This window comes from Odontesthes bonariensis, chromosome 16 (genome assembly GCF_027942865.1).
Source record: "Odontesthes bonariensis isolate fOdoBon6 chromosome 16, fOdoBon6.hap1, whole genome shotgun sequence".
Taxonomy (NCBI): Eukaryota; Metazoa; Chordata; class Actinopteri; order Atheriniformes; family Atherinopsidae; genus Odontesthes; species Odontesthes bonariensis.
The window spans coordinates 9,533,538-9,550,500 of NC_134521.1; the positions used below are offsets into that span (position 1 = coordinate 9,533,538).

The following is a 16,963-nucleotide window of genomic DNA, read 5'->3' on the forward strand; positions in this document are numbered from 1 at the left end:
TTATTACTGCTTTTTTGTACTGATTAAACAGTAAAAACTGTCTCATCCCAGTTATTACTGATTTTTTTGTACCGATTGAACACTAAAGACTGTCTCATCCCAGTTATTACTGCTTTTTTTTAACTGATTAAACAGTAAAAACTGTCTCATCCCAGTTATTACTGATTTTTTTGTACCGATTGAACAGTAAAAACTGTCTCATCCCAGTTATTACTGATTTTTTTGTACCGATTGAACAGTAAAAACTGTCTCATCCCAGTTATTACTGCTTTTTTGTACTGATTAAACAGTAAAAACTGTCTCATCCCAGTTATCACTGCTTTTTTTACCTCTTAAACAGTAAACACTGTCTCATCCCAGTTATTACTGCTTTTATTTACTGATTAAACAGTAAAAACTGTCTCACCCCAGTTATTACTGCTTTTATTTACTGATTAAACAGTAAAAACAGTCTCATCCCAGTTATTACTGCTTTTATTTACTGATTAAACAGTAAAAACTGTCTCATCCCAGTTATTACTGCTTTTTTTTTAACTGATTAAACAGTAAAAACTGTCTCATCCCAGTTATTACTGCTTTTTTGTACTGATTAAACAGTAAAAACTGTCTCATCCCAGTTATTACTGATTTTTTTAACCTCTTAAACAGTAAACACTGTCTCATCCCAGTTATTACTGCTTTTATTTACTGATTAAACAGTAAACACTGTCTCATCCCAGTTATTACTGCTTTTTTTTAACTGATTAAACAGTAAAAACTGTCTCATCCCAGTTATTACTGCTTTTTTTTAACTGATTAAACAGTAAACACTGTCTCATCCCAGTTATTACTGCTTTTTTTTAACTGATTAAACAGTAAAAACTGTCTCATCCTCCTTACCCCAGTCATCACAAGGTGGGGGTCACCGAACCCTATTGTATGGACACGCGATCCTCCTGAAACACACTCACTCCAGCATGGTGAGCACAGTTATTTCTTCCGTTCGCAGCAGTCAGAGGAGCTTCTAACTGTGGTGTAATCTAGTATTTTCCTCTCATGGTGCAAACTTGTTGTCTCTGGATTCGTGTTGCAGTATCTGAGCTGTTTGACGACTTCGCGCTCACTGACAGACAAGTTGGCTTTTGATGTTGGCTTGCAGGAAGACTCCACTGGTGGGTTTAAATGTTCCTACTCGACACCAATCAGCTTAGACTGTATCAGTCTGAATCCTTAATCAATTTGCCCATCGTAGGAGAGGCCTGCTGGTGGACCATACATCCAGCCTCCAAGCAAAGGTCTGAGGGTGAGAAGGTCAGGGTGGGAGATGACCTCATTCTCGTCAGTGTTTCATCAGAGCGATACCTGGTAAAATGACTGTATCGCTTGCACTGTTTGTTTGAGTTTGCTGTGATTTATTTTCTGCCAACATGAACATCTGTTCTGTCCTCAGCACCTTTCCTATTCAAGTGGCGACTTGATGGTAGACGCTTCCTTCATGCAAACGCTGTGGACTATGACCCCTGTGATGTCTGGATGCGAGCTAGCTGAAGGTGGGTAATCTTGTTGTTGCTAATAAAAAAAGTGCCTTTATCCTCAAACAGTCGACCTCAGCAATAAAACCGTTGCCTTCTAGGTTTTCTGACCGGAGGGTATGTGCTCAGGCTCTTCCACGGTCACATGGACGAGTGTTTGGCAATCCCAGGAGCTGACCAAGGGGATGACCAGCGCAGGTGATATGTAGTTAAGGATAAGTTTTTCTCTGCCGTTTTCCCTCTTTGGTTTTGTTTCACGATACGTGGTGGTGTAAGTTATTTTAGAGTCTATTTTAGAGAATAAGGCTTATTCTTAAAATGTGATATTTTCTTGCTGTATTATCTAGGGCTGGGCAATGATTAAAATGTTTAATCTAATTAATCACATGATTTCTCTGATTAATCACCATTAATCGCATTTGTACGCAAAATCCAAAAATGAATTCAAAAGTAGTGTATAGCTTTTAGCATTTAGTTTTATTTTAAATGTGCTGCCATATGAATGAAAGTGCCATAGCATTTGTTGTGCAAACACACTTTTAACATCAGCATCTTTCTGTAGTTTTTATGTAGAAGCCTCGCTCCACTGTCTGTTTCCTTGAATGACTTGCTGCTATCAGTTGTGTGTTTTGCCTTTAAGTGATATTTTAGACTGGAACTACTACGCTGAGAAGACAATTCAACTTGGCAGTGTTTACAGATGACTTTGGTTCTGTCGACTCCGCCGTCTGGAAGAACTTTAAAATGAAAATGGCCGAGTAAAAGTTCTGTACCCTTCTCCATGTTTGGTGGATCCGCCGATTACTTTCTTTTCCGGTTCCGCAGCAGACAGCAACAGACTTTTACACAATAAAAGCCTGTGAGCAACAGACTTTTACAATAATAAAATAGATAATAAAACCTGCGTTAATGCGCGATAAAATATTTATCGGCCTTCAATAAATAACGAGTTAACTCGCCCAGCCCTAGTATTATCTGCTCAGATCCATATTTTGCAACATTATTAGAAATAAACTCATCACCAAAGAATCTGTAATATGATGTTTTTCCTAATGACGGAATAACTGACAAATCCTATTTAAGAAAGCTTAAAATGTCTGTAAGTTGTGTGTCATAAACTAGGAAATTAATCAGAATATTGTTTAATTTGGCGGCTTCAAATTTGCAGATTTTATGGACCTTCTTTTTGTTTTGTTCCCAGACTTGTTCATTATGAAGGCGGCGCTGTGTGCAGTCACGCTCGGTCCTTATGGAGACTCGAGCCGCTGCGTATCGGGTGAGTGTTGATTCCTTTCTCTTGTTTAACGACTTTTTGTGATTCGCCGATGCTCATTCGTCTCTGCGTTTCACCAGTTGGAGCGGAGGTCACATTAAGTGGGGCCAGTCTTTCCGGATACGCCACATCACAACAGGCAGGTACCTGTGCCTGGATGAGGAGAAAGGACTTCTGTTGGTGGACTCGGAGAAAGCAAATTCCAAGATGTCAGCCTTCTGCTTCAGAATTTCTAAGGTTCTTATATGAGAGATTAAGATCACCAGTGAAAGTATAGATATTCATCTACAACATTAACTAACATGAATTAATTACAGGAAAAAATCGAAGTGACCCAGAAGCGTGATGTGGAAGGCATGGGCACACCTGAGATTAAGTATGGAGAGTCCATGTGCTTCGTGCAGCACGTTTCTACCGGCCTCTGGCTTACCTACGCTGCTGTTGATGCCAAATCTGCACGTCTAGGCCCCCTGAAGAGAAAGGTTTAGAAGAATCATACATTAAGATCAGCTCTTTTATAACTGCTCGAGTACCAACTGTAACACATTTTGAAACAGCGTGTGTTGTAGGTATGCAGGAGTGTTGGGCACGTTCTTGTGTTTTAAATGAGCTGTGTTCACTTCTCAGGCCATACTCCATAAAGAAGGTCACATGGACGACGCACTCACAGTTGCTCGATCCCAGACTGAAGAGTCTCAAGCTGCCAGAATGATTTACAGCACTACAGGCCTCTTCAGCCAGTTTATCAAGTAGCAGTTCTTCAATTCTATCTAAAAAAGATCTTTTAAAACAGCCCTTTGCTTTGTCCTTAATGTTCGTTTCATGTCTCCAGAGGTCTGGATGCGCTAAGTGGTAAAAACAAATCTTCCAATCCCCCGTCTCTGCCGATGGACACGGTGGTGCTATCACTTCAGGACCTCATTTTCTACTTCCGGCCCCCTGAGGAGGAACTGGAGCATGAGGAGAAGCAGTTCAAGCTTCGCTCCCTGAAGAACAGACAGAACCTTTTCCAGGAAGAGGTTGGTCAGGGTTAACAGCTGAATATTGAACGTGCATTTTGTTTGGTTGTCTTATCTTCAGCGGGCATAGTTTTTATTTCGGTATTTTGTTTGGTTGTCTTATCTTCAGCGGGCATAGTTTTTATTTCGGTATTTTGTTTGGTTGTCTTATCTTCAGTGGGCATAGTTTTTATTTCGGTATTTTGTTTGGTTGTCTTATCTTCAGTGGGCATAGTTTTTATTTCGGTATTTTGTTTGGTTGTCTTATCTTCAGCGGGCATAGTTTTTCTTTCGGTTCTCAGGTGAGTTTTTATCGTTTTTTGACAGGGAATGATCACTCTTGTTCTGGACTGCGTTGACCGGCTCAACGTGTACAACACAGCCGCACACTTCTCAGAGTATGCTGGGGAAGAAGCTGCAGAGTCCTGGAAAGAGATAGTAAACTTACTGTATGAGCTGTTAGGTATGTCAGTTATATCCAATGATTCATCAGTTATGTTCCTCACTTCTTGCCACTCTTTTTTTTATATACTGCATTGCTAAACTTTTAAGTTTCTCCTCTCTTCTGAAGCCTCTTTGATCAGAGGAAATCGTGCTAACTGTGCACTGTTCTGTGACAACCTTGACTGGCTGGTCAGTAAACTGGATCGCTTGGAAGCTTCTTCAGGTATGTTTGGCTGCATTCTTGCTTGTTCTCGGGAAGCCAACATTCTTTAGACTGACTGTGAATGCACAAGGGTGAATGATGAAGGCATGTGTGGTGCTCACTGACAAGAGAAACGGTGAAGTTTAAATGATCATTCCTGCACACTGTGTGTAGACTGTACAAGTAAATGGAAAATAACAGAGGTGGAAAGAGTACTGAAAATTTGTACTCAAGTACAAGTACTGTTACATTGCTCAAATTGCAATTACAAGTAAAAGTACTAGTGTTAAAAAATACTTAAGTAAAAGTACAAAGTACTCTAGTACTAGACTACAATTCACACAGGCTCACCAGAACTGGACAATAGAAGATTGGACAAACGTTGCCTGGTCTGACGTTTTTCAGACCTGACGTCTCGATTTCAGTCGCAGTCGAATTATTGGCGGAACGGAAAATTTCCGCTTTCCACGAACGCGTCAATTTCCGCTAACATGTAAACGGACCGGAAATTAAATTTCCGCTAGTGCTAGCCGCTAGCCGCTAGTACCGGGTTACCTTGCCTTTATTTATTAAATTTCTAAATGAAAGCAAGTTAACTGAAATTTAACTTTTTAACGCAAATTTAGCTTTTTAGGAAAGATTAATGTGCGTACGCTTTATACGAACATTTCCGCTTTCCGCGAACGTGTAAACAGACCGGAAATTAAATTTCCGCTAGTGCTAGTACCCCTAAGGGGTCTCTAAATGAAAGCAAGTTAATATTGGAAGTTGGATATTTGACAGATATTCACAATAAGGAAATAAGGTGTCTTTTTTTTCAAACCAATATCAAACCAACTTCACCACGGTCTGTAGCGGCAGCTGCAGCAGACACATTTCCGGGAAGGTACTGGCTTGATTAAATTCATTCTGGACTCTATATCCGACCACATGAAGACCTCGGGACACTTCGGTTTGGCTTTAGGGACCCTCTACTCACTACCACGTAAGTGTTATGTTGTTTGGAGCTGTAGAAGAGGTATAAAAATAGCGTTTTGTAGCGGTGACATGATTTGCCCCCTTCACTTCCAGGCTAACAACTTTTGGCTAAAAACGGTCAAATCGAAATTCTCAAAACACATCCGAATGACATGATTTTGATGTCAACTCAACGTATGTACTCCCAACATCCCGTAAATTGATCTAAAGTGCATTTTACTCCGGATTATCCCATTAACAAAGGGACAGCATATATTACTAGCATTTAAAACAAAATGCAAAATATACAAGATTGTAGCCATAAAGCTAATTTCCATCTTTAGTCAACTTAGTAGGAAGTAGGTTACATGGTGTGAATTGTACTCAAGTATGAGTAAAATTACACTCTTGAAAAAAATACTAAAAATCTACTTAATTACTAGCCTGATTAACATAGACTTTCAAATCTCTTCGAGATTCTGGTCTGACCAAGACCATAACGAATACGATTCGAAATGGCCTGGTCAACCCGCCTCCCTCGGGTTGCTACTGGTTGTGGCCAGAAAAGGCTGTGCCTAAGCTTAAGCCAATCACACCACTCTTTCCTCTGACGTATGATTTAGCTACCAGCGGGGCTAACTGGTAGATTAAACTCTTACCAAAGCCAGTAGGGAGCAAGGCGAAAACGTCTTTCCTGTCAAGAAATGATTCAAGGGCTGTTGAAGGGCCGTCGAACACTTTCATTACAGCATCTACAGCAGTGTCAAAAGCTTGACGCTGCTCCATGTTGATATTGAATGAAGCGCTTCCGTGTACAATCCATGGGTTGAGTGGCAGTTCAACCACGTCACTACCTTGAACACGCCTCTACCCTGGGCCGTTGGCGCTGCTCAAAGTTGATTGCTTCCCGACAAAGTGGGTGGAGTTCCCATTTTTTCGGGAACTCGAATCCACCTGAATGAGCAGTTTGCCTGAGTAAGTGTAGCAGAGCCGAAGGTGTTGCGTCACTGCGAGGGCGGAGCCTGGGTACTTAAAGTGATACTCCGGAGTAGATTCAACCTGGGGTCATTTGAACCGTGATATCCAGCCAAGTAGCCCACCCGCAGTTTTTTCGATATTGGCTGAACATCAGCTGAGTTACAGAGTTATCCCGAATAGCTTCGTACAAGGGTTAATGGATCCTGGTCCGTATCTCCAAAATTACCACACTAAAATCACATGCCATGACACCAAACTTCTACAGTAGTACAAATATGGTCTGTACTCACCAAACGATGCATTTGGAAGTTTGAAAATAGTCCAGGAGTTTATTATTATCAACACAAGCCTGATAGCTTCTCTGCAGCTAAAGCTGCGTCGACGTCACTTCAGAGAGCTGGGAGCTTCAAAATAAGATGAAGGTTGATCTACTACTGTAGACACTTTAATTACAGCAATATGAGTATTTGTAATTCGTTACTTCCACCCCTGGAAGACTAAAGTGGAGATTTTCGGTCATAATGCACAGCACCATGTTTGCAGTATATCAGCACAAACACGTAATGTAGGTTTGATGATCTGGGCTCGTTCTGCAGCCACAGGACCTGGGCACCTTGCAGTCATTGAGTCCACCATGAACTCCTCTGTATACCAAAGTGTTCTGGAGTCAGATGTGAGGCCGTCTGTCCGACAGCTAAAGCTGGGCTGAAACTGGCTCATCAACAGGACAATGATCCCAAACACAGCAGCAGATCTACAGCAGAATGTGTGAAAAAGAGATGAATCAGGGTGTTGCAGTGGTGCAGTTACAGACCTCAACCTGACTGGGACCTTAAAGAGAGCTGTGCAGGAACATATTCCAGCAAACCTTAATGAAATGAAGCAACGTTTACCAAAACTTTTACACAACAGCGTGAAAGACTGATCATAACTTAAAGGCCAACTTCCATCGTCATTTCATTAATACTGCTGTGTTCACCATTGTTATTGAATGCATTAGGCGTCGGTTCTGTTTAAAAAAACGTTATGGTTGCTTTGTTTCAAGCTGTTTTTGTGGGCAGGAAGAATGGCTTGATGAGATACGACAGGGTTTTCCGGTCCTTCTCATGCATATCCGTGACGCGATAATGAGGCGTCTCTGATTGGCTCCCTCCCATGAATGAATGAATGAATGAACCCCCCTCCTCTCCGCTCTGTGTGTATCCGAGAGCCTGCAAGTTTTTTTTCAACTCAAAACCTGTCGAAGATCAAACTTAAACACAACCCATGCGTTAATAATTTAATCAAGCGTTTTCCTGAACCAATATTTTTCACCTCACACGTCAATGTTGCAAAATGTAGGCCTATAACAGCGCAGCACTGAAAATCGTGCGGCAGGAGTAGTGATTGTGGTAGACTGCAGAGATTGTTCGTGGCGTGGAATATACAACCAAAATGAAAAGGCACAAACCCATTTTTCAATATTTCAAAGAAAAAGAAGTAAAAAGCACAGCATCATCTGATGGGACAGCTGTGCCCCAACCTTCAACTGTGGACCAACCAAGCAACAGAAGCCCCTTTCACACTGAGGAAGAACCCGCGTTTAATTCGCAAATTTAGCGTGTCAGCAGAATGCACAGCTGATTCAGAACAACAGCGACAGGTGAGGACAAGTTTCACTCTGTTTTACATCAAGTTACACGGCTCACCTAATACGCCAAGCTTTCACATTGCTCGACGCGGGTCGAAGTGGCAATTTGGACCCGCGATGGTAGCGGGTCTCAGTGTGAAAGGGGCTAGTGACGAATGTTCTTCAACTACTACGCTAACCGAACCAAAGCTCGCTGAGGCTAGCCATGGGCACTGTTCAAGTGAGTGCTGCAGGGATCTTACAACGCCTCATCAACCAAGCAATCCCGATGTGCTAAAACAAACCAGGAGGGTGCAAGGGACAGGTTCTTCACAATGATAGGCGCTTCGACCAGCGTGATTTTGGAGTAGTGGTGGACATTGAGAGGCTACTAGTGACAGCTGGGGACGGGGATGAGGTGACACTCCCATCATCCATTACGTCTCTATACAAAGAGTTTGACTTTGATCAACTCTGCGCACAGTTGCGCATGTTGCCAGACACGATTAAGACATCTACACTTCAAAATGACAAACTGTCAGTGAGAGTCATAAGCAATGCAATGAATGCTGTTCCTGTCGCAAAAGACCTGCAGCCCGAAGTACACAAACTTCTGAAACTTTTTTTCACCATCCCAGTCAGTACGGCATCAGCAGAGCGTTCGTTTTCCACACTTCGTAAGTCAATGGTTTTATTAGCACCGCCATGTGCACTCTTCTTTGTTCAATGTTTTTATACTGCATTGTACTGATACAAGCGAGTTTAAGTTGAGTTAACATCTTACTGAGGTGCTTTTGTTGTGTATTGTTGGCTGATTGAGCATTTTACTCTGCACAGTTATGTGCTGGCATGTTGTGGGCTTGGGTTATTAGTGTTGTTGGCTGTTTGGACATTTAAAGTAAAATCATCCTGGCAACGTGATGTGCATCCGCATTCTCTCTCTCTCTCTCTCTCTCTCTCTCTCTCTCTCATATACACACGTGCGCGCGCCCAGCTCTGATAAAACAGCAAGCATATTCCCATACATTCCTCTGACCAAGCACCACAGAACGTGCACTTCTCTGGGTTCAGTGTTTCTCATAGTGCTTTAGTACTGGTACAAGCAAGCAGCTTCAGTTGCGTTACCACCGACCACCGATGTACCTTTCTTGTGCATTTTATTCTGCGCTGTTCTGTGCTGCCTGACATGACTGATGGCATTACGTGCGTGTCCGTGTATATTGTGCATAGCCTCGGCTACGCATCATGTCCGACCTAAAATTTTGGTGACCCCCTCTTGCGATTGTGGCCCCCCCCTTGTTCAAACACGTTCCGCGGCCTATGTAATTTGCCATGGTGGCTATGAAGTGTCCGTGTGCAGCGTTAGCATTTTAGTATTAGGTTAGCCAAGGAAAGGTTAAGCTAGTTATTTGCTTGTTTTTTTTTAGCAACTCCTGAAAATAACATTCTGTATATGCTAAGTGTCAAATGTAGATGATGGAAAGGTGGTAGTGAGAGGCTCGATGAGGAGGAACGAGGAGGCCCACAGACTACAGGTTTCTGCTTATAGGGCCCGTCCGAGGGGGGCGGGTTTCCCATGGGCGGGCATAATCCCAAGTGGGCAACGCCTTTTTTTCAGTTTGACTTAGAATGTACAGGCTTTTTTGATTCGCTCGTGGCTCTGCATTGTTTATGTAAATTCGGGAAAACAGCCTGTGGAGGTGACGCAACACTTGGAAGCCTAGTATGTGTATGTAACTAGAGGTGACCCTCCCTTTTTCAGAAGGAGCGAGTAAAACCGGTTTTTAGTGGAAGTTGGCCTTTAAAGAAGAAGATTATTTCAAGTCATTGCTGCTAAAGGTGGTTCTACAAGCTATCCAGTCTTAGTTTTTCTCAGACTGTCTCTGTCTTTTGGCAGAGTTTTTGTTCATTGAATAATAACACAATGTAATGTGTTGTGAGATTTCAAATTTTTAAGATTTTTCTTGATCCGTATTTATTCACATAGAGATTTTTCTTTAATCGTATTTATTTATGTTTTTTTCATTTCAACTTCATAATGTGTAATATTATTTATACTAGGTCACTTTACTTTTTAGAACTTGCTTTTTCTCTTTTTTTAAATTTCTCTTTTTTAAATTTCTTGTTCATGTCTGTTGTTGCTGCTGTGGCAAGTGAATTTCCCCGTTGTGGGATAAATAAAGTATAATCTAATCTAATCTAATGAGCCATTATATTATATAATATAATATAATATTATATATTATAAAATTCTAAGAACCAGTACGCACCAGAAGACTTTTATTGTGTCCTCGTACATAAAATGCTAGAAATGAAGAAGGGTGTTGTCGTTTGTGTGACAGGAATCCTGGAGGTGTTGTACTGTGTCCTGATTGAGAGTCCAGAGGTGCTCAATATCATCCAGGAGAATCACATCAAATCGATCATCTCTCTTCTGGATAAGCACGGACGCAATCACAAGGTCAACAACGCGTCGAATCGTTTCGCTCAGCGGTGCAAAGCGACAGCTTGTTGGCTGATCACAGCTCTCATGGATACCTGTCCACCTTTTCCTGCCAGGTCTTGGATGTGCTGTGCTCTCTGTGTGTGTGTAACGGGGTGGCTGTTCGGTCCAATCAGAACCTCATCACAGAGAATCTCCTCCCAGGCCGGGACCTCCTACTTCAAACCAGCATCATCAACTATGTAACCAGGTAGGTCGGTGCGTGCGAGCACGTCGTCTTCCTTCGTCTTTCAGCGTCTGAACTGAGTCTTTATTTTTATTCCATCCCCAGCATGAGACCCAACATCTTCCTGGGAACGTGCGAAGGATCCACTCAGTATAAGAAGTGGTATTTTGAGGTGATGGTGGACCACGTTGAGCCGTTCCTCACAGCTCAGGCGTATCACCTGCGTGTGGGTTGGGCTCTGACGGAGGGCTACAGTCCTTACCCTGGCGGTGGGGAGGGCTGGGGGGCTAATGGTGTTGGTGATGACCTCTACTCCTACGGTTTTGATGGGCTTCAACTATGGTCAGGTAAACTAAATCTGATTTCTAATAGTTTTTGCATGCATTTGACTAGAACCACACAAATTACATTTCTTAAAAATCTCTTGATTTAAACACTTTTAATCACATTTTAGTAGGGCTGGGCGAGTTATTATCGCGTTAACTTGTTAATTATTTACCACCGATAAATATTTTATCGCACATTAACGCAGGTTTTATTATTGTAAAAGTCTGTTGCTCACAGGCTTTTATTTTGTAAAAGTCTGTTGCTGTCTGCTGCGGAACCGGAAAAGAAAGTAATCGGCGGATCCACCAAACATGGAGAAGGGTACGGAACTTTTACTCGGCCATTTTCATTTTAAAGTTCTTCCAGACGGCGGAGTCGACAGAACCAAAGTCATCTGTAAACACTGCCAAGTTGAATTGTCTTCTCAGCGTAGTAGTTCCAGTCTAAAATATCACTTAAAGACAAAACACACAACTGATAGCAGCAAGTCATTCAAGGAAACAGACAGTGGAGCGAGGCTTCTACATAAAAACTACAGAAAGATGCTGATGTTAAAAGTGTGTTTGCACAACAAATGTTATGGCACTTTCATTCATATGGCAGCACATTTAAAATAAAACTAAATGCCAAAAGCTATACACTACTTTTGAATTCATTTTTGGATTTTGCGTACAAATGCGATTAATCGTGATTAATCAGAGAAATCATGTGATTAATTAGATTAAACATTTTAATCATTGCCCAGCCCTAATTTTAGTCTTTGTTCTTACGTAACGGGTAAAAGGTTTCATTGATGCTGACTGAGACGGATTTAACTTGTGTCTCCAGGACGTGTTCCGCGCCACGTTGCTTCTCCCAGTCATCACATCCTGGCAGCAGAGGACGTGGTCAGCTGCTGTTTGGATCTCAGTGTCCCCAGCATCTCCTTCCGTATCAACGGACATCCTGTCCAGGGAATGTTTGAGAACTTCAACCTGGACGGCCTGTTCTTTCCAGTTGTCAGCTTCTCTGCAGGCATTAAGTAGGACATTAAGACTTGAAAAATGTCCTTTCTTGCTTCATGTAGTTTTTTTATTACTGATGATTTAAAAGGATAGTTTGCCTCTTTTGACATGAAGCTGAATGACATCTCATACTAGCAATATCATTTATGAACATTTTCTTACCCCCTGCTGCGTCCTGTGAGCCGAGTTCCAGCCTCGTTTTGGCGTTGATGAAGGTAGTCCGGCTAGTTGGCTGGGGTTTAAAAAATAAAGCGTCCTGACATCAGTCGGGAGATGGTGGAACGATCTCCCGACAGCTGAGTCGCTGCCCATCTTTCGCTGCAGGCTGAAAACCCATCTCTTCAGGAAACACTACCTAGATCCGCCCACTTAGGACATCACCTATTTCGTCCCAGCTCCTTACGCACTTATTTTTTTCCTAAATTGTCTTTGTTTTCTAAATTGTCTTCCCATTTGTCTAAGTACCTAACTTACCGCACTTATTCTAGCACGAGTTATGCTCTTATCTGTTTGGTTTTGGAAGGAAATGCACTTATGATTTCTTGTGACCTGAAGTTCTTTTGCCTACCAATGTAGAACACACTTATTGTAAATCGCTTTGGATAAAAGCGTCTGCAGAATGACCGTAATGTAATGTAATGTAATGCTTCTCAAAACAATATGCGTTCAAGAGAGTAATACATTTGCGTCACAAAATCGTTAACCAAAAAAAGTCCGACCTCACAATCACTTGGCGCTATTTTCTCTCCCTTCATATCAATGCGTTCAGCCACCTGCCGGTAGCTGCGCCGTTGTTTGCTGCTCGGAAGCAGGGGACTGCTCGGTCTGCACTTCGGTCTGCACGGTCTACAAAGCACGCAGTGATACGAAGGGAGAGAAAATAGGGCCAAGCGATTGTGCGCTCTTTTGAACGCATATTGTTTTGAGAAGCAAGCCAACTAGCCGGACTACTTTCATCAACGCCAAAACGAGGCTGGAACTCGGCTCACAGGACGCAGCAGGGGGTAAGAAAATGTTCATAAATGATATTGCTAATATGGGATGTCATACAGCTTCATGTCAAAAGAGGCGAACTATCCCTTTAAGGTTGCACAGTGGTGTGGTTGTTAGCACTGTTGCCTCACAGCAAAAAGCTTTGCGGCTGGTGCCTTTCTGTGTGGAATTTGAGTTTCATTCTGGGCTCTCTCTTGGTTCTTCGGCTTTCTCCTACAGTCCAAAAGCCTGCCTGTTAATTCGTGATTGTAAATTGATAGGAGTGGGTGCGTATGTCAGTTTGTCCCCCTGATAGGCTCGTGATCTGTCCAGGTGTCTGTACCCCAGCTTGTCAGCTAGAATAGGCTCCACCCCCTCAAATTGGAACAAGCAAGCACAGAAAATGGATGGATGTAGCCATGACTAATGCAAATTTTCCTCTTCCAACACAAGGTTGCGATTTCTTCTCGGTGGGCGTCATGGGGACTTCAAGTTCCTCCCACCTCCAGGCTACGCTCCGTGTTACGAGGCTGTGCTTCCCAGGGACCGCTTGCGGATTGAGCCGATCAAGGAGTATAAGCATGATTTTGAAGGCATCCGCAATCTCCTAGGTCCAACCCAGTCTCTGTCACATACAGCCTTCACTCCTTACCCCGTGGACACCATACAGGTAAAATTCAGTTCTGTCCTCTTTCATATACGGGGGTCAGAACTCCAGCAACACCTGCAGCATTAAACTACCACATTTCTATTCATGGTCTGTGGCTTGTGACAGTGAATTTGTTCGTGTTGCTGCAGCTTTGACCTCTACAGATACTTTTCTGTCCTCCGTGCACCTTGGAAATGCACTGCCCTGATTTTACTGATGCTTTCAGATTGTGCTTCCTCCTCATCTGGAGCGCATCCGAGAGAAGCTGGCAGAAAACAGTCACGAGTTATGGGCTGTGACTCGCATTGAACAAGGCTGGACGTTCGGATCAGTGAGTGTTTTCAGTGTTAGACAAAAAAAAATGTTGCTGTGTACACGAGGATTTCTCCTTAAAAACATCTGCAATTTACTTTCTAAAAGTTTCGGGATGACAATAAGAAGCTGCACCCCTGCCTGATAGATTTCCAGAGTCTGCCTGAGCCGGAGAAGAACTACAATTTAGCGATGTCAGGAGAGACACTGAAGTACGTCAGACTCCTCGCTTAATTAACAGCGTTGGGCTTTAATCTCTTTGTACCTGTAATGCCTTGTGTGTTTCATTTCAAAGGACTCTGCTGGCTCTCGGCTGTCATGTGGGGATGGGAGATGAGAAAGCAGAGGAGAATCTGAAAAAGACCAAACTCCCCAAGACGTGAGCTGCAAAACATTCATTTGTTTCAGTTTGATATGCGAGACTGTTTCTCTTTTATGATGTACACCGTGACGTGCTCTGATCACATAATATTGTTTGTCAGTTACATGCAGATTAATGGATATAAGCCAGCCCCTTTGGACCTCAATCATGTCAAGCTGACTCCTAATCAAAACACTTTAGTGGAGAGACTGGCAGAAAACGGACACAATGTGTGGGCAAGAGACCGGGTTCGTCAGGGCTGGACATACAGCATTGTGCAGGTACCAGCTTTCCTTTAATTCAATTCAATTCAATTAATTTTTATTTATATAGCGCCAAATACAACAAATGTCATCTCAAGGCACTAAAATAATAAAGTCCAATTCAAGCCAATTGGAATTCAATTCATTGTAATCATAATTATTTACAAAATAATCCAATTCATTCATATAGAGCCAATTCAAAAACACTTTCCTAGCTAAGGAAACCAACAGATTGCACCGAAACTTGTCGTCAGTCCAATCTCCCGTCCTGAGCGTGCCTGAGGCGACTGTGGAGAGGAACGACTCCCTTTGAACAGGAAGAAACCTCTGGCAGAACCAGAACCAGGAAGGGTGGCCATCCGCCTCCACCAGCTGGGGTTTAAGAAGACAGAAAAGAGGGGAAAAAACCACTGTAACACCATTCAAAGGATACCTGTTGGAACAGGGAAACACCAGTTAATGACCACAATAATGTCACATGTACATGATATCATTTGAGAAATTAAACGGGGGGAAAAAGAGAGTAAAGAGAGGAAAGGTGTGACAGATGAGGCCCCAGCAGTCTGGGCCTATAGCAGCTTAACTATGGGATGTTTCAGTATCATCTGAGCCATCCCTAACTATAAGCTTTATCAAAAAGGAAAGTTTTAAGCCTGGTCTTAAAAGTGGAAAGGGTGTCTGCTTCCCGAATGGATGCAATGATGCTAACAATGCGTAAAGAATGAAATTTTAGAGCCAACAACGCCACTTGCACCCCAGGATATGACAACTGAAACCCAATTGCTGTAAGGACACGGGGTCGTGACTTCTCAGCGTAGTAGTTCCAGTCTAAAATATCACTTAAAGGCAAAACACACAACTGATAGCAGCAAGTCATTCAAGGAAACAGACAGTGGAGTGTCTAAAAAAACTAAAAACTACATAAAAATGCTGATGTTAAAAGTGTGTTTGCACAACAAATGTTATGGCACTTTCATTCATATGGCAGCACATTTAAAATAAAACTAAATGCTAAAAGCTGTACGCTATACTTTTAAATTCATTTTTGGATTTTGCGTACAAATGCGATTAATTGTGATTAATCAGGGAAATCATGTGATTAATTAGATTAAACATTTTAATCGTTGCCCAGCCCTAGTAGGAACCAAAGATTGCATCACACATGCGGGACGAAACGGGGACCCTACTCACCACCTGGATTAGGTGACCACACCAGCTCAGCAAGAGGCTGAATGGAGCCATTTTGAGGTTTTATATACACACAGCATGGGGAGGAGCTAAAGGGTTGACTACCTGGGTTGCGTTCAAGACCCATAGGTCCACTACAAGTGCATGTCAGTTTGATGAGTAAATGAGTACACGTTCATATTTATTCTGATTTATTTGTACAGGATATACTGAACAAGCGTAATCCCCGTCTGGTTCCCTACAACCTGCTGGACGAGAAGACCAAAAAGACCAACAGAGACACGGTTTGCGCAGCAGTTCGCACCCTCCTCGGGTATGGATACAACATAGAGCCGCCTGACCAGGAGTGTAGTAAGTTTGCACTGTTTTCTGTTAGCAGAAACATTCCCCAGATGTTTTATCACATAGCCCTAACCTTAGCCAAGCTTTTTTTAAGTGTTCATTACTGTGTTTGGTTGGTATAGGTGGGGATGGACCGGGCAGCTCACGGGGGGATAAAATCAGAGTGTTCAGAGCAGAGAAATCGTATGCTGTCACACAGGGGAAGTGGTATTTTGAATTCGAGGCTGTGACAGTGGGAGAGATGAGAGTGGGCTGGGCCAGACCCAGTGTTCGTGCAGACAAAGAACTTGGTGCAGATGAATTGGCATACGTCTTCAATGGATACAAGGTAGGAGACAGCCCTGGTTTATGTGCTTGTAAAATGATAACTAAGCCTCTATAATGCTAAACTCTCGTATGAATGTCCTCGTAGGCTCAACGTTGGCATGTGGGAAATGAGCCATTTGGACGTCAGTGGCTGTCCGGGGACGTGGTGGGCTGCATGATCGACCTTACAGAGATGAACATCATGTTTACACTTAACGGAGAAATGCTGATCAGTGACTCGGGCTCAGAAATGGCCTTTAAGGATATCGAGATAGGAGAAGGTAAACGCGGTTATGAGGTTCACAAGCAGAGATGCTCTGACGCCTCTGATGCACACCCATGTTCATGCATGTATCAACATTTTCCAGGCTTCATCCCCGTGTGCAGTCTGGGCCTTTCCCAAGTGACCAGAATCAACCTGGGTCAGAATGTCAGTAGTCTCCGTTACTTTACCATCTGCGGCCTGCAAGAGGGATTTGAACCCTTTGCTATCAACATGAAAAGAGACATTACCATGTGGTTCAGCAAAAGCCTTCCCCAGTTCATCGTTGCTCCTACTGATCATCCTCATATTGAGGTATTATGCATTACTATGCAT

General features: G+C 42.7%; 1 protein-coding gene across 8 annotated transcripts in view; it reads left to right on the forward strand.

Moving 5' to 3' along the window:
• Positions 1-16,963, forward strand: part of LOC142402175 (ryanodine receptor 1-like) — a 77,256-nt gene that overhangs the window by 6,339 nt on the left and 53,954 nt on the right. For all 8 annotated transcript variants that reach the window (XM_075487709.1, XM_075487712.1, XM_075487711.1 and 5 more), the window contains exons 5-29: positions 885-959; positions 1,073-1,151; positions 1,232-1,344; positions 1,430-1,529; positions 1,613-1,709; positions 2,713-2,787; positions 2,865-3,021; positions 3,102-3,266; positions 3,412-3,533; positions 3,617-3,803; positions 4,110-4,245; positions 4,354-4,449; positions 10,315-10,433; positions 10,532-10,665; positions 10,747-10,988; positions 11,797-11,989; positions 13,398-13,614; positions 13,820-13,924; positions 14,014-14,117; positions 14,201-14,284; positions 14,388-14,547; positions 15,921-16,068; positions 16,182-16,387; positions 16,472-16,646; positions 16,734-16,942. In XM_075487709.1, coding sequence (XP_075343824.1) covers positions 885-959; positions 1,073-1,151; positions 1,232-1,344; positions 1,430-1,529; positions 1,613-1,709; positions 2,713-2,787; positions 2,865-3,021; positions 3,102-3,266; positions 3,412-3,533; positions 3,617-3,803; positions 4,110-4,245; positions 4,354-4,449; positions 10,315-10,433; positions 10,532-10,665; positions 10,747-10,988; positions 11,797-11,989; positions 13,398-13,614; positions 13,820-13,924; positions 14,014-14,117; positions 14,201-14,284; positions 14,388-14,547; positions 15,921-16,068; positions 16,182-16,387; positions 16,472-16,646; positions 16,734-16,942 — 3,498 coding nt within the window. The remainder of the gene's footprint in view (positions 1-884; positions 960-1,072; positions 1,152-1,231; positions 1,345-1,429; positions 1,530-1,612; positions 1,710-2,712; positions 2,788-2,864; positions 3,022-3,101; positions 3,267-3,411; positions 3,534-3,616; positions 3,804-4,109; positions 4,246-4,353; positions 4,450-10,314; positions 10,434-10,531; positions 10,666-10,746; positions 10,989-11,796; positions 11,990-13,397; positions 13,615-13,819; positions 13,925-14,013; positions 14,118-14,200; positions 14,285-14,387; positions 14,548-15,920; positions 16,069-16,181; positions 16,388-16,471; positions 16,647-16,733; positions 16,943-16,963) is intronic.